Source organism: Amphiura filiformis, chromosome 8 (assembly GCF_039555335.1).
Source record: "Amphiura filiformis chromosome 8, Afil_fr2py, whole genome shotgun sequence".
NCBI classification, from domain to species: Eukaryota; Metazoa; Echinodermata; class Ophiuroidea; order Amphilepidida; family Amphiuridae; genus Amphiura; species Amphiura filiformis.
Window position 1 is genome coordinate 56318932 of NC_092635.1, and position 26184 is coordinate 56345115.

Here is a 26184-nt window from a genome sequence, read left to right on the forward strand (position 1 = left end):
GCTAGGTAGTAAATCTCACGCAAAAAGCTGGAAAATGAGTAAAATCTCACGCATCATCATGAATGTTTTGTTGTTCCTACCCCCCCTTCACATTCTCGAGCGCCGTGGCTCAAATAATCATGGGTCAAAATGAACATTGGAGTCGGCAAATCCCGGTACGGCTCTGTCTCACGCCAAGCAATTCCAAAAAGTTGACAGCCCTGTGTTACAGCTGCTATATAAGTGATAAATGTACTGATCACAGTCTATTCTTTTTCTTTCAGCGACTGGGTATGACGTTAACCCTGTTCTCACGTTTTGTGTTTTCCTGCATATCGGCCATCATAGTCAACGCTATCGTGTCCTGGTGGTTCATTCTCCTCATAGCTCCTATATCTGTGCTCTATTTCCTGATCATGATATTCTACATCACAACATCAAGGTATGTCAGTGTCTTAAATTGCTGCACGTCCGAGACAGGCTATTTTGTCATTGCCTAACCAGCCTGTCCGACTGGCATCTTGAAATGTTGCCACTATAACTAGTAGTTAAGGCCCGGGAAAAAACGCGATCTCGCTTTTCACGCCGCGATTCTCGCTATTAACCAACTATCTCGCTTTTTAAGAAAGTTTCCAAGCAGTGCACTTACTATAAAAATGTTGCTTTATGCCATAAAAGTTCGTCAAATTCCATATAATGCAGTTCCAACTTCGCCAAAATGCAGAATTCAACAGCATTGCAAGCACATGGACGAGTGAAAAAACCATGCTTTACTCAATAAAAACTGACATTTCATTTCAAATTGAGTTCAAGTTTAGGCCAAATATCGTTATATTTGTCGAATTACTGGAATATTTTGACTATAAAACTAATTCAAGGTCAAATTTTGTCACTTTTTCTTCGACTCACGCCGCGCCGGCAGTTCAGTGAGTTCTGTTTACATGACAATCTAAACTGACCTAATCTGAACAATAGTGGGCAGGCAACATTTTTTCTTTGATTTTTTTTTTTTTTTTGATTTTCGTATTTTTGGGCGTTTTTAAAGCTTCTTGTGCCATTTTTCAGGGAAAATCTTGCTTTTCAAAATCTGGATCTCGTTTTTTACTTTAAAAAATTGCGTTTTTTGCTGGGGTCTACTAGTAGTGGTGTACTGACTACCCAAATACTGGCACTGTATATAAATTTTATTTTATGTATAGTCTAATTTGTAAATTTAGCATTGAGTATCACATAGAATTTGGCCAAAATTACTTTCGGAATAATCACAAAATTGTGACCGTCCAAATAATATCAAGAAGCAGAGTAATGGTTTGTTGAACTTTGCTCCTTCAGCAAAAGGTACCTTTATATTTCCGTGCTATGTCTATTTTTTCCCCAAGTCAACGAGGTTCAGGAATATCCTTTCATTGTTAATTGTTAAATCCCACCACTTGAACATGATTTAGCCAAAGTAAACAAAGACTTGAGCTATTTAAGAATTCTATACATAGGTAGAAGCTTATTATCCTCTTCAACAATAGGATTAACTAGACTTAGCTGTGGTCTAAGACCACGCACACAGCCGTGTTGTGACCCCTTAATGACCTTTGACCCTAAAATATATGAAAACCCCATAGACATTGGCTAATGTCAATGTATGTGTGCACGTGGCATCACTTTGCCATGTTATTTGTGGCAGAAGGGGCATTTTGAAGGTTTTTCGTCTCAGACCGGAAGTGACCCCTTAATGACCTTTGACCCCAAAAAAAAAAAAATACCACTTATACACTGAGTAACATCAATTCATGTGTGAATGTACCGTCTCTGTGCTATATTTTTCTTGGCTGATAAAGTTTTTTGAAGTTATTTCGTTTTATACCGGAAGTGACCCCTTAATGACCTTTGACCCCAAATCTGTGTACATCCCATAGACACTGGGTAATAACAATGCATGTGTGTAAGTGGCATCACTGTCTTACGTAATTTGTGGGAGAAGATGTATTTTAAAGGTATTTCGTTTTATACCGGAAATTACCCCTTAATGACCTTTGACCCCAAATAAAAAAAATACCATATATACATTGGGTAGACATAATTCATGTGTGAACATACCATCACTCTCCTATGTTTTTCTTAGCTAATAGAATTTTTTCAGGTATTTCGTTTTATACCGGAAGTGACCCCTTAATGACCTTTGATCCTAAATCTGTGTACACCCTGTAGACACTGGGTAATAACAATGCATATGTGCAAGTGGCGTCTCTGTCCTACATAATTTGTGGAAGAAGATGCATTTTAAAGGTATTTCTTTTTATACCGGAAGTGACCCTTAATGAGCTTTGACCCCAAATAAAAAAAATACCACATATACATTGGGTGACTGCAGATCATATGTGAACATACCGTTACTGTCCCATGTTTTACTGAGCTAATAAAAAATTTTGAAGGTTTTTCGTTTTATACCGGAAGTGACCCCTTAATGACCTTTGACCCCAAATCTGTGTACACCTTATAGACACTAGGTAATTACAATGCATGTGTACAAGTGGCGTCTCTGTCCTACGTAATTTGTAGGAGAAGATGCATTTTGAGCTGAAATCACGTTTTTGACCCCTGTGACCCCTGCGTGACCTTTGACCCAACAAGTGTCATGTGACATGTAGGGGCACGGTCAATGATCATTGTGACCAAGTTAGGTCAAAATCGATGTAAGCATGTGAGTGCTAGAGCAAATGTAATGGTTGACAGAAGAAAGAAAGAAAGAAAGAAAGAACCTGTAAGAAAAAAGACACAGCCGTGACTAACGTCACGGCTGTGTAATGATTGGTTTAAAAAGTTTTTGACTGCACTAACAAAATGAGGAACATGTCGCACCAACTTGAGGTACATATGAATACAACCTTTATGCTCATTATGGACTGCAGCTCAGAATACAAGTTGCCGACTTTACAAGCGGTTTGTGATGGACGGTCACAATTGAGGATTGAGACAGTCCGTTGTTGTTCTAGCATTGTCATATATGCATATATTAAAATACCAAATATATCCAGTTGAAGGATGTCTGTAGTATTCTATATACTTTTACACATATAGCTAAATCCTCTGATTTAAGATGACATCAATTTATGTTGTGTTTCAGGGAGCTTCAAAGACTAGACAGTATAACCCGGTCACCGGTGTATGCCTTGTTTTCAGAAACACTCAATGGGTTGTCTACAATAAGGGCGTTCAGGTAAGGCTAATAGATCATTCATATCAAGCCTCAAAATAAGCAGATCTGGACCAGGAGCCACACATTTGGAAAGAGCAGCTCCTGGTCCTGTGATTATCTAGTGAACCAGGAGGGCTACGAGTCATTTAAATTTCAATTGTACACATTAAATACAAAACCTGCTTTAAAGCAATATTATAACATTTTCAAACAAAATAGATTAGCATTTCTTTGCCATAAAATGTTAGCTTTTACTGTCAAATATATCCCCTTTTATTTTTGAGTCGAACAACTACGGCAAAGCAAAGAAAATTGGAATTTACTACCAGCGCACATGTCGCCAATACGTACCACTCCTTCAGTCATGTTGTGGTACAACCCTTTGTTGTGTATATCACCGTCCCGCACGCCGTGACGTACTGTGTGTTATGAACATCGTGTATGCGTTCGACTAATAATTTCATCGTAATAATAAAGCGCTGAATCAGCCTTTAATTCAAAATCTCTGATTTTGACAAAACTACAGCACTTAGAGTCTTGATTTTTGCAGGGTATATTGGTTTAATAAAGTACAATTTAATCGTGTAAAAAAGGAATTTTAAAAATTCAGTGAGGGCGTCTTCCTCAGCAAATGTTATAATATGGCTTTAACTATCAGGCTCTATTTAAAAAAAATGTAGAGCCTGGTTCATATGATTTTGATGTGGACCAGGAGCCAAAATGTTAAGACCATTGGGTAAATGGCTCCTGGGCGCCTGCTTATTTTGAAGCTTGATTCCTATGATTGGCATCTTCCTGCCATTGATGGGGTGTACATCGATATCACATCGATGTCACATACGTGTACTATAAAACATTGAAAGCGAGGCCACACCTTTGTTCCATAACCATTAAGGTATAGGACATTTTTTATTTTTGCTATAGCCCCTGAATGAAATGTATTTAATTATGTTTCTACTCACTCAGGTAGCATTGTGTGTGAATTGTACATCCGAACTAAGTGCTATTCTTTTCTTATGGGCATTTTAGTGTCTAAAATGGCCCAAAATGAGGGTTTTTCAATATTGCCGTCCATTTCTAATCGTCACTCCCATAGACTTTACATGTAAAATAAAAAGGCTCATCAAAATTTAATAGTACCTAGTTCGGATGTAAAATTCACACAAAATGCTTTTTGAGTGATTACAAAGATAATTAAATACTTTTCATGCGGGGGCTATGTGGATTTTTTTTAATGTATTCCTTGTACAATGAAATTTCACAATAAAATATCCATCGGAAACAAAGGTGGCCAAGGAGGGTATCATGTGATTATAAAATAATGAAATACCTTAAAAACTCAGTAGTTAGCATAATTATGTACTATCGAGCGCTTTTAAAACATGCAAACATGAAGAGCCCCATCCCTCGATACACATGGTATTCTATACGAACAAGTAAACTTGCAAATGTGTGTCTCAACCCCATTAGCTTAGTTGGTAAAGCGCCAGACTTTGGTACAATGTCATGTTTTCAAAAGCGCTCGATAGTAAGCACTTATGCTAACTGTCGAGTTTTTACGGTAATCATTTATCACCCCATCTTCTTCACCTCACTTTCACTACCTTATAATATGTGACCGTATACGGCGAATGAGCCGTAAATCCCCCGTCAATTTTGTTTTATTTCGTGTTTAGAAAATATACATCATAAGCTTTAAAATGATATATTATTTGACTTCAAACGATATCCAGAAGCGGGGTTATGGTTCGTTGAACTTTGCTCCTTCAACAAAATGGTAGCTTTTTTCGTTTCTACATGCGTCTCTTTTACCACATTGCTGGCAATAAATATCAAACAGTCATAATTGGCGGTCATTTCAAATCATCCCCAAGTCAACGAGGTTCAAGAAAGTTCTCTCATTGTTAATTGTTGGTTATACATACCTATACAAAATACAATGCCTGGTAACCCACCACTTGAACAGGATTTAGCCAAAGCAAACAAAGACCAGCCATCTAAGGTAGAAGCTTATTATCCTCTTCAACAATGGGATTATTGATTGGTGTTTGACTACCAAAATGAGATAGATGTCGCGCCAGCTAGAGGTACTGATGAATACGACCTCAATGCATATTTTACACTGTAACTCAGAATACAATTTAGGGAAATTACGGTTCATTTGTGCTGTACGGTCACATATGTGATATTGGGGTGATATCGATGGTCACCAAATCTTAAATATATAAATAGTGAATATTCTCAAGTCATCCCAGTCGTTGAAATCACAAAGTTTTTAATTTTATCTTTCGCAACTTCTATTGCAACTTGCTACTTTGCGTCTGATACCATCTGTCTTCATCAGGCAACTGACCCACTGGTCTGGTCTGGACTACGACTCAATATTGATCGCATGCATAAATAGTGTCGTTTTGGCACAAAAACGATAATCCACTTTAAAGTTTAATGGGCTAATAGCAAAATTATCTGGAGGTTCACTATTTGCCCTCCATGAATAACAAACACACAAACATGGCAGAGTGGGTACTCTTTGGGTCTATCTGATATACATACTTACTTTAAGTGACCTTTGACAGAAGCAACAATGAATCTTAAATGCACATACGCTTGTTTTGTTTTTCAGTCAAGAAGGACGTTTTCATCGTAATATCATGAGGAGAATAGAAGTTAATAACTGTACTACGATTTACATGTTTGTTGCAGCCAGGTGGCTGGGATTTAGATTGGTAAGTGGGTTCAAAGTTTAGTATAACCATCTTAATTCTAACCCTAATTCTAACCTTGAACCCTAATTCTACCCCCTTATCCAAACCCTATGACACAGAGGGGTGGGGTATTCTGGGGGTATCATACCTGTCAACTGCCTCGTTTTATGCGGATTTGTCCTGTTTTCTATGTGTCTGAACAGTTTTTTCGATTCCAGGAAAAAGAAGGGAAAAAATGGTGCTCTTTTGAAAATTGGGATTTCCACATGGTTTCCATTGACGATCATCACAATCTCATGGTAGACTGCATGTTTATAACAAACCTCATGTGTTGGCGGCATTGGATTTGTGGTGCAGTTTATCTTTCTTTGCAATACAAGCAAAATCTAACATGGAAACGCCAGAGGAACCAAGTAAATGCTTGATGACTTCTAAAAGAGATTAGAAAGTGCAGTTTCCATGCATTTCTGAATCTTGTTAGGGGAATAACTTCCAATTTTGTAGAGTGTGCCGATCGGATATAAAAATCGGGGGCGGAGGTGCACCAAGTTTGAAATGTTGGCAGGTATGGGCTATGTCCCATAATCATACTTGTGCAGTCATGTGTATTCAGCCAAAAATTGTTGGGAATGTGCTGATTAGATGTTTATTCAAGTGTCAAAACTATTGTCATAACCAATCAAAATGTTCTGATTTTCAATAAGAAAAATTGTCTCGAAGTTATTTTTCACTTCATCGTAACAATTTAGAAACATAATTCAGGGGTTCTGATCATATTTTCTCGTAGGCCATGGAAGGCCAAACAAATTTGTTTTGCTATCTACTAAAAAGACATTATCCTGTTCTCCCAAATGAAACATAGCTTAATCCTAATCCTTTAGGCAGTCCTAACTAGCAATAAAAGTCAAATTTTAATATTTGGTAATTTTTTTTTAAATAAGGGCCAAAAACATGCCTTTTTATGGTGTTTTTCGACCTTTTTCGTATTCTGCGACAATCAGGCCCAAAGACTTGAAGAAAGACTAATTTCAAGTTATGCATTCTAATTTTTGGAAAACACATTTTACGATCTTTTTCATAACCAATTAGCAAAAATAACATATAATATTAAAATTATGAGCTAACTCTTAGCCTATACTTAAGATTTTGAATGCTTAGACTTGTGCCAAGTCTTACAATTTTGTGACTGCAATTGTAAGAAAACATGCAAAATTGCATGTTTTTGGACCATTTTACCTCAAATTGCAACAATGTTAAAATTTGACTTTTATTGGCTGTTAGGACTAACTAAAGGATTAGGATTTTGCTATGTTTCATTTGGCAAAACAGGATAATTTTTTTTTAATTCCAAAAAATTAGTTCTGTATTTTTCTGGAATGGGGAGTAAATGCTTTGTTACATAGATGTCCATTGATTCAACCAAGAACCTTAAACTTTCATATTTCTCAAATTGAACCGTTTTGTTTTGTTTCTTACAGGACTTCCTCGGTGCGCTAGTAGTATTAATATCAGGGTATGTGACCATGATATCAGCCTTCACAGGGGTATTGGAGGCTAGTCTAGTAGGCCTAGCTATTACATATGCTTTGCAGGTATGTGACCTATAGACAAATCCGACGAGCCATGTCATGATCAGGATTAAGTCGGCCATAGCTGGGGGCCATCTGCACCAAACTGGCTTAGTTTGTTTGGATTGCTATCCAAGACGCCCACTATCGCGAGCGCATCGGAGTGCGTAGCACTTGCATCACGTGAGCGGTAAACGCTGCACGCCTGTGATACTTGCGTCGCGTAAAATGGATGAAAGGCCCCCAACTATGGCCGCCAGTGAGGTGTAGGAATGTGTCAAGTCGGATTCGTGTATATGATATCAGCCTTTACAGGGCCATTGGAGGCTAGAAAAAAAGGTTGGCATACTTTGCCTGTCTTTTGGTATATCTCTTCCCCCGCTCCCCAAATTCAATGTTGGATCAAGCCATGTTGTCAACAGGTCCGTGAGACCCTCCAACATTGAAAGATGGGGAGTGGGGAAGGGTGAGATATAGGGGGGAGTCTGTACTTCACATATATTGCATACATGTTTCACTCGCCTCTCCAATTTTGATAGGGCTCGCATTTCCATTGTTTAGTGCAAGTGTGCCAACTATTTTTTTCCTGGATTGTAGCTATTACATATGCTTTGCAGGTATGTGACCTATATGGTTTCAGCCTTCACATGGGCATTGGAGGCTAGTCTAGTAGGCCTAGCTATTACATATGCTTTGCAGGTATGTGACCTATATGGTTTCAGCCTTCACATGGGCATTGGATGCTAGTCTAGTAGGCCTAGCTATTACATATGCTTTGCAGGTATGTGACCTATATGGTTTCAGCCTTCACAGGGGGATTGGAGGCTAGTCTAGTAGGCCTAGCTACTACATATGCTTTGCAGGTATGTGACCTATATGGTTTCAGCCTTCACAGGGGGATTGGAGGCTAGTCTAGTAGGCCTAGCTACTACATATGCTTTGCAGGTATGTGACCTATATGGTATCAGCCTTCACATGGGCATTGGAGGCTAGTCTAGTATGCCTAGCTATTACATATGCTTTGCAGGTATGTGACCTATATGATATCAGCCTTCACATGGGCATTGGAGGCTAGTCTAGTAGGCCTAGCTATTACATATGCTTTGCAGGTATGTGACCTATATGGTTTCAGCCTTCACATGGGCATTGGAGGCTAGTCTAGTAGGCCTAGCTATTACATATGCTTTGCAGGCATGTGACCTATATGGTTTCAGCCTTCACAGGGGGATTGGAGGCTAGTCTAGTAGGCCTAGCTACTACATATGCTTTGCAGGTATGTGACCTATATGGTATCAGCCTTCACATGGGCATTGGAGGCTAGTCTAGTAGGCCTAGCTATTACATATGCTTTGCAGGTATGTGACCTATATGGTATCAGCCTTCACATGGGCATTGGAGGCTAGTCTAGTAGGCCTAGCTACTACATATGCTTTGCAGGTATGTGACCTACATGTATATGATATCAGCCTTCACATGGGCATTGGAGGCTAGTCTAGTAGGCCTAGCTATTACATATGCTTTGCAGGTAAATCAAACTGACCAAGAATACTGAGGCTTGTAGATCAACGTCTAGGTGTTGTGCCTGTGTATAGCACACTATAAATCACTGCGCTATTTTTCTTTTCTACTTTCCTTTTTTAATGTCTGAATACAACAAAATGTCAAAATTGCCCAGTTGACCTGACAAACAAAACGATTACATGTATACCGTATTTCGTCAAATAAACGCCCCCGGGGGCGTTACATTTTCCCAAGGGGGGGCGTTTATTAGAGGTCATTTGTAGCACAACAATTCCTGTTAAAATCATTAGGTAAGCTTAAAAGTTACGCTAAAATGACGAACTATGAACTTTTGACACTGACTTTTGGTTCACTTCCGGGTTGCCGATGCAGATTTTCGCCATTTATTGCTGCTATTATCAACCATGTGAGCAACTTGGTAAGCTTACTACACAAGATAGCATGGAAATATCGGAATTTTTGAAACATCTTGGTTGAAAAAAGTGGTGGGGCGTTTATTTGAGGGGGGGCGACTATTTGACGTAAATACGGTATGCCAAAAAATCAGGTTTGGAAAAAAAATATACCATATTATAAAATGGTACATTATGGCATTAATGAAACATGAAGTGGCCTGTAAAAATAAAAGTAACATTACATGCGAGAAATATTTAGTAATTATTTGACCATTTTTCTCCAGATATCTGGTCACCTTGGAATGGTTGTAAGAACATCGGCTGATTTGGAAATGCAGATGAACTCAGCTGAACGTGCACAGTTCTATACACAACTAAAGAATGAAGAATATGATGGTAGGTTTACAGGGGCATAATAGTTGAGGGTGGGGTGAAGGGGAGGAGGGAGGGGAAGGAGTGGCCGTGTAGTAAATATCAGGATGAAAATGTTGGATACTGGTAATGAAATAGTGACCAATCATGTGACCGAGCCAATTTTGGTGGGTTTTTTTTTGGTAAACAGGACTTGACACTTTGAATGGATGAATTAATAGCATATAGGTTTGGAATATTTGTATCAGTCCCTATAATCAAATGCAGCAAACCTTTGACGAGGGACACTACCGCGATGTTGCAAATTCGGAACTAACAATGTGTACGGCGCACAGTTCATTCATAAATTTCCAGTCGGCAACAGCAGATTGCTTCAGCAGCCAATCAGAGACAAGTGCATCCAACGCAGTAAATACGCGATGTATACTTAAAATATGCGCTTGTCTGTTTACTGCATTTGATTATAGTGCGTTGTTTAATAACATCCACCTATTAATTCCACCCAAACCAATCATTTTCATACTGTACCAGTATGGTCTTTGTGTGTGTGGGGGGTACTCAAGTTTTGTATTGGTAGGGAGTTGGCGCTGAGATTTTGGAAGTGGACCCATAAATATACTAAATTTGGACCCATTGATATACCAAAAGTCGAAATTTCGGCCGAATTTAACCAAAATTGTCACAAATTTTCCCAAAATTTTGGGAAAATTTTGGCTAGATTAAGGAAAAATTGGGCTGTTTTCCGAAAAAATTGAGAAAATTTTGAAAAAGGACCCATTCATATACCAAAATAGGCTTTGAAAAGGGGGTCATTGATATACCAGAAGGCTGAAAATGCTACCCATGTTTTGCACGTCCCGTATGGTCATTTGTACTGAGTACCCCCCAAAAAAATAGTGTCAAATTTGGCACTTTGTGTGCAATTATCAGAGTAACACAAGACAAAACGATGCCCATGTGACTGAAGAAAGATCAAATCAAATTCCACATTTTTATATTTCTAAATGTAGGAATTTTTTAGCTTGATTTTACTATAAATCCTATGTTTGTTTTTACTATAAATTCCATGTTTCTATCATCTATTGCTAGAAAGTTATTTAAAGTGTAGTCATCATAAAAGTAAAGGGATTGCAAAAGAAATACTGACATATTTTCACCATATGTTTGCCTCAATAAATCATAATAGTCTTGCTGTAACCAATGTTGTTAGTGATTTAACTTTGTTTGTTTTTGTAGGGGCCATGTTTCCTGCTAAGAGTTGGCCTGATAAAGGTGATATTTTATATGAAGAAGTCAGCGCTAGATATGCCAAAGAACTTGATCCTGTATTACATAATGTCAATATTCACTTCAGAGCAGGAGAGAAGGTAAGTAACTCACTACCACACCCCCTACCATCTTGTGCCGGCAATCGTGGACCTTGTGTATTGGTATAAAAATGAGGATTATTCAACATACTGAGGACCAAAATGGCACTTTTTTGTGTGTATTAGTGTGTATGTTACAAGGTATGAAATGTGCCTATCAATCGTGGTCAGTATTTTTAATGCACAATAAGGGCCTCAGAAACCGAGGACGGTCCACCATTGCAGATTGGTCCACAGTTTAAATGTGAAATGTCATGTGGGTGTCCTCGTTTGTCAGTAAACACATTCGCTCACACACTATTTTTCATTTGCTTATTGGCAATTACTTATCAAAGCCATACACCCATGAGGGGGATATTGCGATAGTGTATTCCTTCTGTATGTATGTATGTATGTGTGTTCCATTTTGGTTAGGTTTTGCCTTCCGCAAGGTCACTGAGGTCATCCAGGGGTCATCTGAGGTCAAATTAGTAAAAACTGTGGTATGGGCATGAAACTTGGTGGGTACAGTCTACATTTAGAGCCAAATTTTTGGAAGGTCATTTCGGGGTCACCAGGGGTCATCTGAGGTACAAGTTTACTGACCACCCAGCCAGGGGGATCATGTGGTTCGAGAACCGCCTATTTTTTTGTTTTTACTATAACCCCCTCTTATTTGTACTTGCTCAAGTAGCATTCAATGCAAATTTTGTAACACAATTTTTTATTTGCCTTCAAGTGCCTAAAATGGCCTGATATCAGACTATAGGGCCCTTTCCAGCCATCTCTAATCTTCATCTGAATAGACTTTACATGTAAAATTAAAAAGTCCATTAAAAAAGAACCCCATTCAAGCGTGCAATGAAATGTGCTAAAAATGATAATTGAGCAAGTACATATGCAATGCACTAGTTTTTGTGAGGGGCTATACAAAATTATTTTTATGTATTGTATATCGCTGGTATGTATGGTCTTTTCAAAAATAAAATATCCATCTGAAACATAGGTGGGGTGTGCATTTCAAATGGGATTACCTGAATGGGTTACTCAATTTAAATTCACTCTCTGTGTGTAGGAGATTAAGGTCATGTCTTCCATAAGGAGTGTATGGATTTCATGTGCATTACTTGATAGTTCATAATGGTTTTCATATTACCAATCATAACATAGCAATTGTTTGAAGTACTTACTTGAGTTATAACCCAACCCATATTTGTATAATATGAAATGACATTGTGTTTTGTATTGTAGATTGGCATCTGTGGGAGAACAGGGAGTGGCAAGAGTTCTCTTACACTCACATTATTTAGAATTATAGATACATTTCAAGGTGAGTATGCACACCAAGGAAATTATATCGTTGTTGGGCAGTAAAACCCTCCTATGTGTCATTGGCCCCAGAACATGTTTAAAGCAAAACCCCTATGTAACCTATTGGCAGTTTTGTTTTAAACATGATCAGGGGCCACAAGCACATAGGAGGTTTTTCCTGCCCAACGGCGAATGTAACATCTGGAAATTGTGATACGTATACTGATGCATGGCCACAAACGTAGCCAGCCCGGCTGACACATAAACCAAAAAATGTACGGCAATAATTTTCGCACTACGTACATCAAAGTTCACTTTTCAGTGTGCGACCTGTAGTTAAGATAACGAAAACGACTGGTAAGCTAAGTGACCTCAAAAGGTGGAGTTGTCTGAGAAAATAAAATGACGGACAAGAACTTGCCCCTGCCGAGTCAAAATCGCAGCTTATTTAGCCAATGTCAATTTGGGGTCATCAGCAGAAATATTTTTCTAACATATTGAACTAACACCTCAGCTATATGGTATTTGACAATATAACAGTAATGGAAAGAAAAGTGCAACTGTTTGACATGTTTTGTATTGACAAAGTGACAAACTTAAATGATGTCACTATGTAAACAACGTACTGGTATTGATAATTAATGAGGCAGTACCAAATATGGAGGTATTCAAAAGTATGCTAATTAGAAGGATCAACAAGACATAATACAATTCTGGTATCCAACATTATGTAAATGAGCTGTAAAAGGTTACATGAGCATGTACAGTAGTTTGCCTCTAGTTGTTATATAAGCTCTTTGGTACACACATAGATAGAGGCCATTTTGAAAATCCCAAAAGCCTTTACGATTTAGCCCTAAAGATGCAGTTCAGTGTGGGCAGTGACAACGTTCACATACATGTGCGAATATTAAGGGTTACATTTGGAAAAGCTTGGAAAACACTGCATGCACCCTAACCACTTCCTATAATATCAAAGTCAGTAAGAATGTATTTTTCACATTTTATTTCTTTTGTTAGGTAATATTTATATTGATGGTGTGAACATAAATCATTTACCATTGATTGAATTGCGTCAAAGACTAGCTATTATACCACAAGATCCTGTACTCTTCACTGGTACTATTAGGTAAGTCTACATTTGTTTTGAAACTGTGTCGGAGTTTGTTTAACTTGTATAGAGGTTGTGCATATGACGTATCATACCGTAAATATGGCGCACTACTCAAATGCATCCAACAAAAGCATAATTGCAATCTACCTCGACAGTTTGTCTCACTGACATAACAAATGCACTACGATCAAACAAGGTTGGTTGATGACAACATTTGATTGAATGGACTGCACTGCGCCATGATTACGGTGAAGGACACTGGTTCAAATCCTTTGTATGGAGCCAATCTATAAAAGCATGCAGGGCCTCTATGCTTGTATCATACTAGGGCCCAAAAAAATAATAAATTGTTTGGTTGCCTTTCAAAGACAAAAATTTGGATTCATCAATTTCTAAAGCAAAGACTCTAGCCTCGAATATAAAGCTATCGTTGAGCATATTTGGAGTTTAACGTTTCTTCAGCTTTTAAGGGAACTGGAATGAGCGTTTTGAGCGTTTCGACAGCATTTTTTGTGGGACCAGAGAGCACATCAGACATATCAAATTGCATTCTGAATCTGAAGAATGTCTTTCTGATATCAAATAATTTTCATTTTATGAAATTCACGATATAATACAAATTTTATGACAAATTATTAAAATTTGATATTTTTCACATTTTGGAGATATAACAGTCCTCGAAGTAAATTTTATAAATTTAATGATATAGTCTTAAAGTGTATGTAGCTGGGAGGAAAAGCCGACGGTCAATTGACAATTTTGACCTTTCATATTGAAGATATGGATTTTTTTTCACCAAACTTTTTTTTGGTGTTTTGGGAGAAAAAATCCATATCTTCAATACGAAAGGTCAAAATTTTCAATTGATCGTCGGCTTTTCATCCCACCTACATACACATTAGGTAGAAACCATCAGATTTATAAAGCTTACTTCGAGTACTGTTAAATATCAAAAATATCAATTTTTAATCATTTGCCATAAAATGTGTATTACATTGCGAATTTCAAAAAATCAAAATTATTTGATATCATCAGGCCATTCTTCGTATTCAGAATGCAATTCGATATGTCTGATGTGCTCTAATGTCCCACAATAAATACTGTCCAAACGTTCATACCCCTTCCCTTAAGTGACAAGCATCTTTTTATAATATGGTTAGAGACTCTAGCCTTCACAACTAATTTGAAATCACATGTTCACATGCGCTATCCAAGCTTTCATCACATTTTCTCTTCTCTGTTTTATATTTGCAGATTCAACTTAGACCCAATACATGTAAGTAGTGATGATGAATTATGGGAAGCCTTGGAGATTGCACAACTCAAGCCTGTCGTCACAGGACTCAATCTTGGTTTAGGTAAGATTTGTGAAATCCACCATTTTTGATTGTCATCCAAAGCGGATTTGTTGGTGTTTGCAGGCTAAAATAAAACACTTTTTGGCACACATTAAACTACATTGCCTGTTATGTGTTATTGATAAAATATACCCAGTACATTATTTGCCAGGTTCACAGCAAAGCAATATGTAGGCAAACTCATTGTGGGTGAGAACAGTAATATACAGGGTGGTAAGGGGCCAGTGGGAATCAAAACAGGGAAGTATAATTTGAGTTGCCAATAATTAAAGAATAAACAGTATGTTTCTGTTTACATGGTAGACCACTAAATATGAATGCATATTGAGAATCCTGCTATCCCAGGATCTTGTGGTACTGTTTCAAAAAAAACGCAGTGATTTATAGTGCGATATGCACAGGCACAACGCCTAGACGTTGATCCACAAGCCCCAGCACACTTTACAGGTTGTCGATCACCACTACGGTCCCACATCATTCCATAAACCATTTAACAACAAATCAGGGACTTTGCTGCTTCAAGAGCGCACACTCTAGACATTCTACAAATAACCTTCGCAACCAGAATCAGCTCCCGAGTTTTGTACGGGTTACAACGAGACAATTAGCAGTAAGTTCCTTGTCCAGGGGAATTTCAAGCTAACTCAATTTTTCCATGAGGGCTTCCTAGGCATCACCAGAGTTCGAACCCGCAACCTCTCGCACCATAGTCGAACGCCTTATCGATTGAGCTAACTTGACTGCGTTTCCAGCCAGTGATACCTGTATGTGTAATTCTGTGGAATAGTTTAACATTCTCATTGAATATAAACCATATCATCTATAGAAGTTCTGCATTTCTTGTTCATTTTGGGGAGTGTCTACAGCTAATTGTTGAAATCCATACACTCCCTATGAAAGACATATGTGACGTGTCATGTCAAAAGCAGACACTTTTGGGCAGGATCGTGAATGGAGAAATATCCACAAAAAAAGGGGGCAATATTTTCACAATTTGGGTTTGTTGCGAATTTGTGATTCATTATTAATGTTAAAAATATTGTCTGATAGTTTCAGACGGGAATATAACTGGCATCTTGTATTTTTGAGACATTTTTTCAAGGTAATTCCTACCCTCAACATTGTCAATAATATTTTTAAAGGCCGATATCTCAATTTCCAACTTTATAATGCCATAACTTATGAACTCAACATCTTCGCTTAGGAATGTCCGATTTCATTGGAGAAAACGGCGTTGTGGAGCAAAATCTCTCTATATTTAAGATATGTAAAAACCTCAAAATTGATAACCTGCCCAAAAGTGTCTGCTTTTGGCATGACATGTCACATATATGGCCTTAATCTTCCACACAGGGAGTGTGAATTTCAAATGGGGCTACCTGAATGGGTGACTCCATTTGAAATCCATACACCCCCCCCCCCTGCCTGTATGGAAGATGAAGTTTTCCATAGTGGGTGTATGGATTTCAACAGTAATAGCCCAAGTCCTGTAAAAATGGAAATTTTTGATTCATCCCATTTTTGTTGACATTCTTTTCAGATTCTCAGGTAACAGAGGGAGGTGAAAATTTCAGTGTCGGTCAGCGCCAGTTGTTCTGCTTAGCGAGAGCTTTTCTACGTAAAACGAAAATACTAATAATGGATGAAGCTACCGCATCGATTGACCAAGAAACGGTAAGTGTGTTAACTTAGTGCTTTTTGTATGCTGGCTTATAGGCTTCAACATAAAAAGTCTCGAGATATTTTGTAAAAATATCAAGAGCTATACCTCAAGAACCACTGAGCCAATACTAGGCTTGTTTGTACTCATTTTAATGCAGTTTTTTTGCTGATTCCAAATATCGTCATGAAAATGTACAATTCTGAGGAGGGTTAAAGCAGGGGTGCATAACTTGTTGCCTCTGCTGGTTTCATCTTCACAGCTTTTAGCAGGGCTACACTTTACACAATCACCTTAAAAAAAATCAAAAACTAAATGTCTCAAGAAAGCTAGTAGTTTTGGTATGGGGAAGATATGGACAGATATTTAGAATTATTTCTACTCAGAAAATATATTTAAAGGAGCCATAATCTGCTTTTAGTGTGTTGTTTTATTTTATGTTAATCTAGTGTAATATTTTGTGTATTTCCCACAGGATAAAGTTCTTCAAGAAGTTGTAGCCTCAGCATTCAAAGACAGGACAGTTCTTACTATTGCTGTAAGTCATGTTTGCTTGCACAAATTTTAAAGATAATGGACCGGTTTCATGATATGAATGACCTTGACCCCTGACTACCCACCTGTTGTTTCATACCGGTATTTCAGCCCTGTTTTATAAAAAAAGGTGGCAAATTAAATCCCCATAGAATACTGTGTGAATATTAGAATGATTGTCCCATACACGTAAGACCCATTTTGGTTTACAAAATATTGTTCAGCCCTACTATTTCTTGCGGTCAACACTAGGGTATTTTGTATGAGTGCGCATTTTTGCCAAAAAGTATCCAATGTCTGTTGCAAATGTTGGAATAGTAGACAAATAAAGTCATTGTTACAAAATAATTCTTCTCTGTGTTGAAAACTTGTTGAAAACTTGAAATCAAATAAGAATTTTGAGTTTTATTTTTTAATTTTTGTTAAAAAAAAGACAAAATTTTTTTTCTATTTTTGAAGATCAAAGAGGATAACGTGGACGATTTTACTAATGCACACAGCAGCTTTGATACTTGGGATTTAATTAAGGTGGCCTAATCTATAGATTTTCTCTGTTAAGTCAACCATCATTTTGTGTTTTCTCTTCATGCAGCATCGTGTATCCACCATCCTTGACGCCGACACAATCCTTGTGTTAAGCGATGGCCACATAGCAGAATATGACACACCAAAGAACCTACTGGAGATAGAGGACAGTATATTTGCATCATTAGTGAAGGCTAACCTTTAGTATACTACCTTGAAACTAGAATCAAAATATTTAATTGTGGATTGTGAGAGCCTAGCTACAGGCGTATTTAAAGACCATGATTGGTCAGTTTCTCTTACTCCATAGCATATGGTCATTGCATTGAATGCTCTACACAAATTTCTGTGCGGACCAAATGGGCTCAGATGATGGAGAATTAGATATATATGTGACACGATCAAGGGAAATGATTTTGAAATATTGGCAAAGAAAGTGTTCAAATTCTTTTGTTTTATATTGTTTTCAGCGATTGATAAATTATTGATTTTCTGAAAGCTCTAATGCTGGTTTCATACTACCCTGCCGCTTGTCAGCTGAGCGGCGCATGCACGCCGCATTGCAGACAAACGGACACAATAAAGGCTTGTCATTGGTTGAAGCGCCTGCCGCTTGCCGAGCGGCAAGCTGCAGGAAAGTATGCTGGAGGCTTAAATGTCCTCTATGAAGCACATTTTCGACCAGGGTCGACATGTGACTCATTCCCCTTAATCATGTCACATATATTGGTTAACAAGGCCCATGATCCTCTAAATGTCCTTACCATAATTATATGGTTATGTTCATACCATACATGGTTATGGTATGAAGTGTGCCTTCTAACTTGAATCATCATGGTGTGTCTTAATTGGGTTCTGCCTTTATGTAAGCATTATCATAAATTCTAAGGTTTGGTTTAGGGGTACGAGTTTAGGGTTAGGGATATAAATATTCCATGATGCTGACATGACGGCAAGACCCATATGTAATGCAATCAAGCAAAATGAGTCGGATGTCGGGAATATTGATTTTGAGATATAAACAACAATAGAATTCAAATTCCTTTATATTTTATTGTTCTGAGCAACACTTAAATGGCTATATCTCTGGAACCATAAGTTTAATTATGATGGGATTTTCAGCAAAATATAGCTCTGAAAATAGCTGATATAATGAGATTGAAAACTGAATTTTGATTTTGATCGACATCAGACTCATTCTGCTTGATCGCATCACATTATTTGTACTAACAATCGACTGCAGTTACAATAGTTGCTGTCAATCAAGTTGCCTTTGTAAGTTTGGATAGAGCTTTTTGCCAAATTTGGAATTAACATTTGCATAAGATCACAAAATAGTGATCCATCTACGTCGCCATGTGATCTGGGTGTATCGTATACACCAATCCGAGAAGCGTTTACTGTATTTGGCCCTCTATTGACGGAACCACAGATGTACCAATGTGGGAGATTTAATTTGTTCAATCACTGTTGTACAATTCTGTATAGCCCAGTAACAAGTAATGGATGGAACCCCTGACCTTGGGACACCACAGTTTTACGTCAGGGACACCGCAGTAATGGCCTAGTCGGATTGGTGAATACCGTAAATGTTCGCCTAATGGCGCATCTGGGCTCCTTTGCCTTGGGGTAAATTTCATGTAAAAATAGAGAGCTCCCTCCTCTAAAAATCCCAACAAGAATTATGGGTATGTGCCCTTATTTGCTGGTGGGAATATGGGAGGGCACTTTTAGTTTGTGTCTAAAATTCCAGTTAGGTCAAGGGAGCCCATAGCGCCATTAGGCGTAATGTTTTACTCAGGATGTATATAATTCTCGCTATTACAATAAGAACACGTGACAATATTTTTTTAGTTTGTCAAAATAAAGGTGTTACACGCGAATCGATACTCAATAATACTTAATAATGTGATTTGAAATGTGCACAATTAATTTTTTAGTCTATCAAAATAAAGGTGTAATACCGTAATATTGAAACTCAAAAATATTGTCATGTGTTTTGTAAAGTGCACAATGGTAATATTTTCTCTATCGGATTTGATGTAATACGTAATTTTCCCATGATACATCACGTTCTATTTTCCCATGATACATCACGATTATCGCAACCGCTAATGGCGCCCTTATTTGCGAATAGCGAGAATTGGAGATTTCATCATTACCAGGGTGAACTTGCAGGATAATTACTTTTTAGTCTGTCATTCTGTTACATATTAATTTTGTACCAGTTGGATGTTATGCCATTGATCATATCATTGTGATTGTTGCATAGTGACAAATAGCGATTTGTCATATTAATTTTGTACCAGTTGGATGGTATGCCATTGATCATATCATTGTGATTTTTGCATCTAGTGACAAATAGCGATTTGCCTGTTTGTTAAAATCATGTTATACATAAATTCTCTTGAATTAGAGAACAGGGATTAGACAGTGCTGCTAACCCTGTATACCGCCCTCTGTAGCTCACTCATCACACTGAATAAACACATTTCACTGTAAAAGAATTGATATGCTGCCCTCTTGCTGCTATCTACCTTAGGGACAGTCCCTCTCACAGAAAATTCAAAATCTTATTCAGCATTATAAAAAATTCACACAAAAAACCTATTATACATCTTGCTATACAGTGCCAGCTCTGTTCGTAAACCTTCATGACCAGGGGCAACTTTTCGTAGGAAATTACACTTGGTAATTCTATTGCAATCCTATTTTTTTTTAAATCATATTATTCACTGTTTGACCCCTGCATGTATATAATATATATTTAAGCATAAAGCACCAGCAGCTGTTGTTACTAATAATGCATTGTAAGCTTCTCATTAAGGCTCAACCAATAATCGGATTGGATATCGGATCAGCCCAATAAATTCTAATGAGTACACTGGCTTTGTTCGATGAAGCAAAGTGATATGTGTGGAGTGAGTGAGTAACTCACTGGGCAAACTGGTCACGATCAATTATAAATATTATTACGTATTTCTTGGCCAAACTGGAACACTCCTATTGCGTCCATGTAGCGTACTAAGCGTGTATGCACTGTACGGCGTAATGCGTAATAATATTATAAATGTATGCAATGTGTAGAATCTTTCATGATCTTCGTTCATCAAATGAGTACCTACACTGAATTAATTAATCAAGATTTACTACAGTTTGTCCACTCTGAAGTACAAAGTGACAACTCGCGCGTATACAATGCGTTAGCAGTGCGCAGTACTGCGTCTCTGTTGCAGATATGTGACCCATCATATCGAAACACGGCAGTTGTCGTCAAAAATGAACTTGTAGGTTTCTTTGCCAAGCTAGAGGACTGCTTTTAAGCTTTAAAATGACACCTCTTCCATCAATGTCGCATGTAGAGTGGTGATTTTATGTGACAAATAGAGTTCAAATTCCTTATCATTTTCTTTATTTATCGAGGCCCTTTTTCTTTATTATCTTTAAATGTGGTTTTCCAACAACTGCCGTGTTTCGATGTGATGGGTCACATATGCGTCCCTTCAAAGTCGGCACAATGTGTGCGTATGCGTTGGTACTTTGTAGTTCAGAGTAGACTGATTGTACTCTTTGTCAAAGGAAGACATTTTTTAGTGTGACTGGGGTCTCTGAGACAAGTGTAACACAACAGGCTATTCCAGCTAAAATCTATAGTACACCCCCTATGGAGGATCTTACACACAGGGAGTGTGAAATACAAATGTGGTTACCTGAATGGGTGATTCCATTTGAAATCTACACCCCCTTTGTGGAAGATTAACAGGATGTATTGATTTCAAATGGAATTGACCAATGTCCGTATCATATCATCTGTAGTCAAACAGACATAGACTTATCATTTTCTTTGATACATTCTGTACACTAAGAAACGAATGTTTACAGTGTCATACGTCACACGCAACATCAATCAACATGGAGTTTTGAAACTTGAAATGAACAATAACAACTACAAATATCCACATGGAGGGCGTTCTTACCTAAAGTAAAGAGCCTCGCCAGTAGCAGAGTTTAAAGAAACTGGCCTTATCATATTTCATAACTATTTTTGGTCGATAGTGACATTGGTGCTCTTTTGCGGTTGCGCTGCTAGCATGCTGACAAACCACCCTTATCATGCTAATATGCGTGCATGTAGGCGCTGCGCAATTAACCTTACACGCATGTTTGAAGACTGCGACGAGCGAAATATGTACCTATGTCACTACCGAACCAATGTGTAGGGAAATAATTCTCTACATCAATTTGCAATGAATTATGCATCTTCAACTGATTTTTGTATAAATGAGCCACCATTAACACTACATGTACTAACAGTAATATACAGTACTAATATTCCAAAGTCTTCTTTATTGTCATAGATTTTTGTCAGCAAATTGCATTTAGTTTTTAGAGTACTAGCCTTGTTAGATTTTATGTTTGTAAGTTATATTTGTTAACAAAGTTAACTATTTATTTTGATATTAGGCAAAAAAAAAAAAAGCCAAGTTTTGTTTCCAGTAGGAAGTCTGTAAAGTGCAATGTGCAATGCATTTTTTGTTTGTTTTATTAAACTTCAGTGCACACTGGGGTATATTTTGAATAATACAAGAAGAAAAACAAGCAAACAACACCATTGGTATCCTTGTAAAATTCATTAAATCTAACACCCAAAAATACCACAATGAAAAATTAAGCGCATGCATGAATCCCAGGGTCTGCGATGATGCAATCACCCTAAGTGTTATATGCTCACAGAATTGCTGCCCGGGCAGCGATAACCTGTGTAGCTACCGGTCCGTGATCGTGTGGCTGGCATGTGGGGGGTCAAAGGTTCGAATCCCGGGGGTGCCAAGTGACTGCTTTCTTCATCTTCTCTCCTTTTTCGTATCTTCTTTAACTTCCGATATCAAAAAGCAGGGTTAAGTGTTAGGGTTAAGAAAATAAAACAGAAAAAATTGAATGTTTGATTGGCAAATTGTAACAGAGTGGTTGAACTGCTGATCGTAAATTATTTCTAGCTTGTTTCTTGTCTTTTTTTCTGCTTTTGATTTTTGAACACAAATATATTACACACAAAAAAGCAACATGCAAAAAGCAACTGCCAGAAAGCAATTGACGTGCGCTACTGGAAATAAACTTTGTTTTTGGCCTTAGTGAAACATTATTTTCATCTAGGGCAATATACTGCTTTATATGCTGTTATATTCACATAGAGAATTGTGCGCAAGTTTGAGAAATTATGGGAGCTGGTTTTGGGTTTTTTTGATACTTTTGATAATAAAATATATTTTTGTGTGTTGTAATCTTTCCATCTCAAATTTTGTCATGAAAATGAATTTCTCTTCAATATAACAGTGTATATAGTATAAGATCCTGTGTCATATACTGGGGTACTCAAAAAGGTGGCTTTGTTACATTTTGATGTGCAGCTTGGATTTCAAAACACTGTCTCTTGAGTATTCCTTCACTTAGAAGATTCAATTAGGGCTTAAATTGAGGCTAATTAATTCTATATTACTCATGTTTTTAACCTGTTTTAAAATAATTTTTAATTATTTTCTTATGCCTTTTGGCATGAAATGTGCCAAGGGTGGCTGAGGATTAGGGGGGGGGAGGGATTCGTATCGTAAATATGATCTAAAACCCCCATTAAAAATTTGAATCTAGTAAAAAATGTCTAAATGAACTCCCAGACATCTAAACCAAGTAAATAAATACAGAAGGTCATTTAAAAGACTAATACTTGCTCAGAATGATTGTAAATGTGGAAAAAAGAGGTGGGGTTAAATCACACCAACTTTGTGATTGTTTTTGCCCGCACTCTCTCATTTTTTAACCGATTTCCATAAAAAAAAAAAAGGTGTCAAAATGCTCAGGAAGATGAACCACTTCAAATGAGACGTGTAGGTAAAATGTTTGAACCATTTCATTTTTTTACTATGTAACACAAAGGTACCCCAGGTTGTGACACAAGACCATAAGTTGCATATATGCAGTTGCTCGATTTAGAAACAGACAGTATTAATAGTTTTGTTTATATATATTTGCTAAAATATTTGCTAGACGTGAACCAGTTTGTTTGGATTTAGAAAGAATGAATGACCACCGTAAAATTATTTGATGAATTGAAGCTAAAATGAAATAAGTATTGTTTTAAGTACCAAGTTTCGAAGGCAAACATATTTTTATGTATTATTTTGTTTTTACTTGAAGCTTTTTGTTAAATATACTAAGCCAAAAAAGAAACTTACAATTTTTCACAAGGTCATATCTTAAAATCCTGTCCATCAAAATGAACCAAAATTACACACAGGATTACCTCAATACTCTATTCTACACACATGTCAGTAACCAAGCAGTTGTCCAACTGACACAACAGCAAAATGCACTGATATGGAACAGCTTCCTGGACCACATTCACAGCCCAATAATTGGCACCCAGCACAAGAAATCTGTGAGAATCATTGAACACATGATAATTTACAAAACAGTGCTGTTTTCTGCTTTTCACAGACTTTCTTTAAGAACCAGGTCTTGTTCCACACTATTCCACTTACTCTTTGGGAATTATCATCTGTGCAAGGACCTTGTTCACATTCTCAGAGATTTCTTTTGCTGGGTGCCAATTATTGGACTGTGAATGAATGTGGTCCAGGGAGCTGTTCCATGTCAGTGCATTTTGCTGTTGTGTCAGTTGGACAACTGCTTGGTATTGATGTAAACCTGTGTAATTTTGGTTCATTTTGATGGACAGGCTTTTCAGATATGACATTATGTTTATTTTTTGGCTTAGTGTACAAATGAGACCAAAGTTGTTTTTTTTTCAATCATTCCTTGTTTGCTTCCAGTTCAGTTTCATTTCAATACAAAATTAACAAAAGTATGGCTTTTATTATTTTTCTCATAAATTTATTCTTTTTTCTTTCTTGAAAATTGTTTTCAGTGTGTGAAAAATTGTCATATTTGTTGATGTGACCAAATCTACATGAAACCTATTATCATGTGCAAGTTTAGAGCCGCTAAGTGTTCATATTTATGCTACGTACATGTTTCATGATTACAGTGACTTAAGGGGTACTACACCCTGCCCAATTTTGTGCCTATTTTTGCATTTTTCTCAAAAATTATAGCGCATTGGTGACAAGTAAGATATGTATATTATAGGGGCAAGGACTACAACTACTGCACTGGAAATTTTATTTCAACACAGAACAGTTGTGGAGTTACAGTCAAAAATGAGGGAAAACCAATATTTGATCAATAAATCAATAACTACTTGCCTTGAGTTGCTGAATTTTCAGTGCAGTAGTTGTAGTCCTTGCCCCTATGTCACCATTGTGCTATAATTTTTGAGAAAAAAGCAAAAATAGGCCAAAAATTGGGAAAGGGTGTAGTACCCCCTTAACCCATTGGATATCTAATGATATGCCATTATTTAAAAACATACCATAGAATTCTGTCAACAAGCAGATGCCTCTAAATGAGTTTTTTTTAGACAAAAGACAGACACCCTCTACAAAACATTTCAATAGATTGGTCTTACAATAATACATGTTTGTACAGTCACCTGTATCAGTGATATAGTTGCTCAAACTCTAAATAACGTTTTTGTGGAAGGTGTCTGCATTTTATCTCTTTCATCAAAAAATCTCCTCATTTAGAGGCATATATGCTTGCAGTCAAAATTCTATGCTATTGCCTGCCTATATTCATGCAATAGTAAACATAATATATCATCAGGTAAAATTCCGACTTTTCCATTTCAGAGGTGACCGTCGATGACACAAATAACATTAGCGCACTCGAATTAATTTATCCATCATGTCTAGTAATATAAGCATAGGACTGGTCAATATTTATGCCAGGTTGGGAATGTGGGGATTATTTTATATGGGGTACGTAAATAAAAGGGGAAACATGTGTATGTGGGGCGAACACAAATAAAAAAAAAAAAAAAAAAATTGAATTCTCCTATTCCACCCTGGTGTAAATATTGGTTGGTCATTTAAAGTATAGAACAGTATTTTGTCAACCAAATCATGGGGAATAACCTAGTAATAGTGCCTTTCCATAAGGAAATTAATATTTTGATAAACAAATGTATACTTTGTTAATACTTGGTCAGTCTGTAATAAATGAGCTGTGCTTTTTAGCAAGAGCAATATTTATATATTAATATTAAAGTATCACTTCCCTGATTGTTGCTATAATTAGAGTCACTTCTCTGCCCCACAAATAAAGAGAGCATCTGTGTTGTTAGTTACTAGCTCGTACTGCCTTAACCTTAGCAGACTGATAGTAAGTTCTGCCCCACAAATACAGTATAGTATTCTTTGAACATGTTAATTTGGATTGTTAGATTCAACTGTTAACATAATTCTTTTTATGCAAATCCAATAATAATGAAGATGTTTAACTTGCATATTTTTAGTGACGTTTCACTCACTACTATAGATTGGCAACTCATCACATCTGACTTTCCTTTTATAGTTGACAATCTAACTGATCATTTAAATACCATTGATACCAATAATGAGCAAGAGCAAGATGGTTCTATTCCGTTCCTAGATACCCTTATCACCATAAAACCAGATAGGTCAGTGAAACTCGGCATTTACAGAAAGAAA

At 37.1% G+C, this 26184-nt stretch overlaps 1 protein-coding gene across 1 annotated transcript in view; it reads left to right on the forward strand.

Moving 5' to 3' along the window:
- Positions 1-18077, forward strand: part of LOC140159258 (ATP-binding cassette sub-family C member 8-like) — a 63603-nt gene extending 45526 nt beyond the window's left edge. The window contains exons 23-34 of the mRNA XM_072182669.1: positions 264-421; positions 3098-3190; positions 5793-5895; positions 7353-7466; positions 9643-9754; positions 10967-11097; positions 12328-12406; positions 13408-13516; positions 14756-14859; positions 16400-16533; positions 16995-17057; positions 17646-18077. Of these exons, the coding sequence (XP_072038770.1) occupies positions 264-421; positions 3098-3190; positions 5793-5895; positions 7353-7466; positions 9643-9754; positions 10967-11097; positions 12328-12406; positions 13408-13516; positions 14756-14859; positions 16400-16533; positions 16995-17057; positions 17646-17783 (1338 nt within the window). The 3' untranslated portion in view covers positions 17784-18077. The remainder of the gene's footprint in view (positions 1-263; positions 422-3097; positions 3191-5792; positions 5896-7352; positions 7467-9642; positions 9755-10966; positions 11098-12327; positions 12407-13407; positions 13517-14755; positions 14860-16399; positions 16534-16994; positions 17058-17645) is intronic.
- Positions 18078-26184: the final 8107 nt, after the last annotated feature.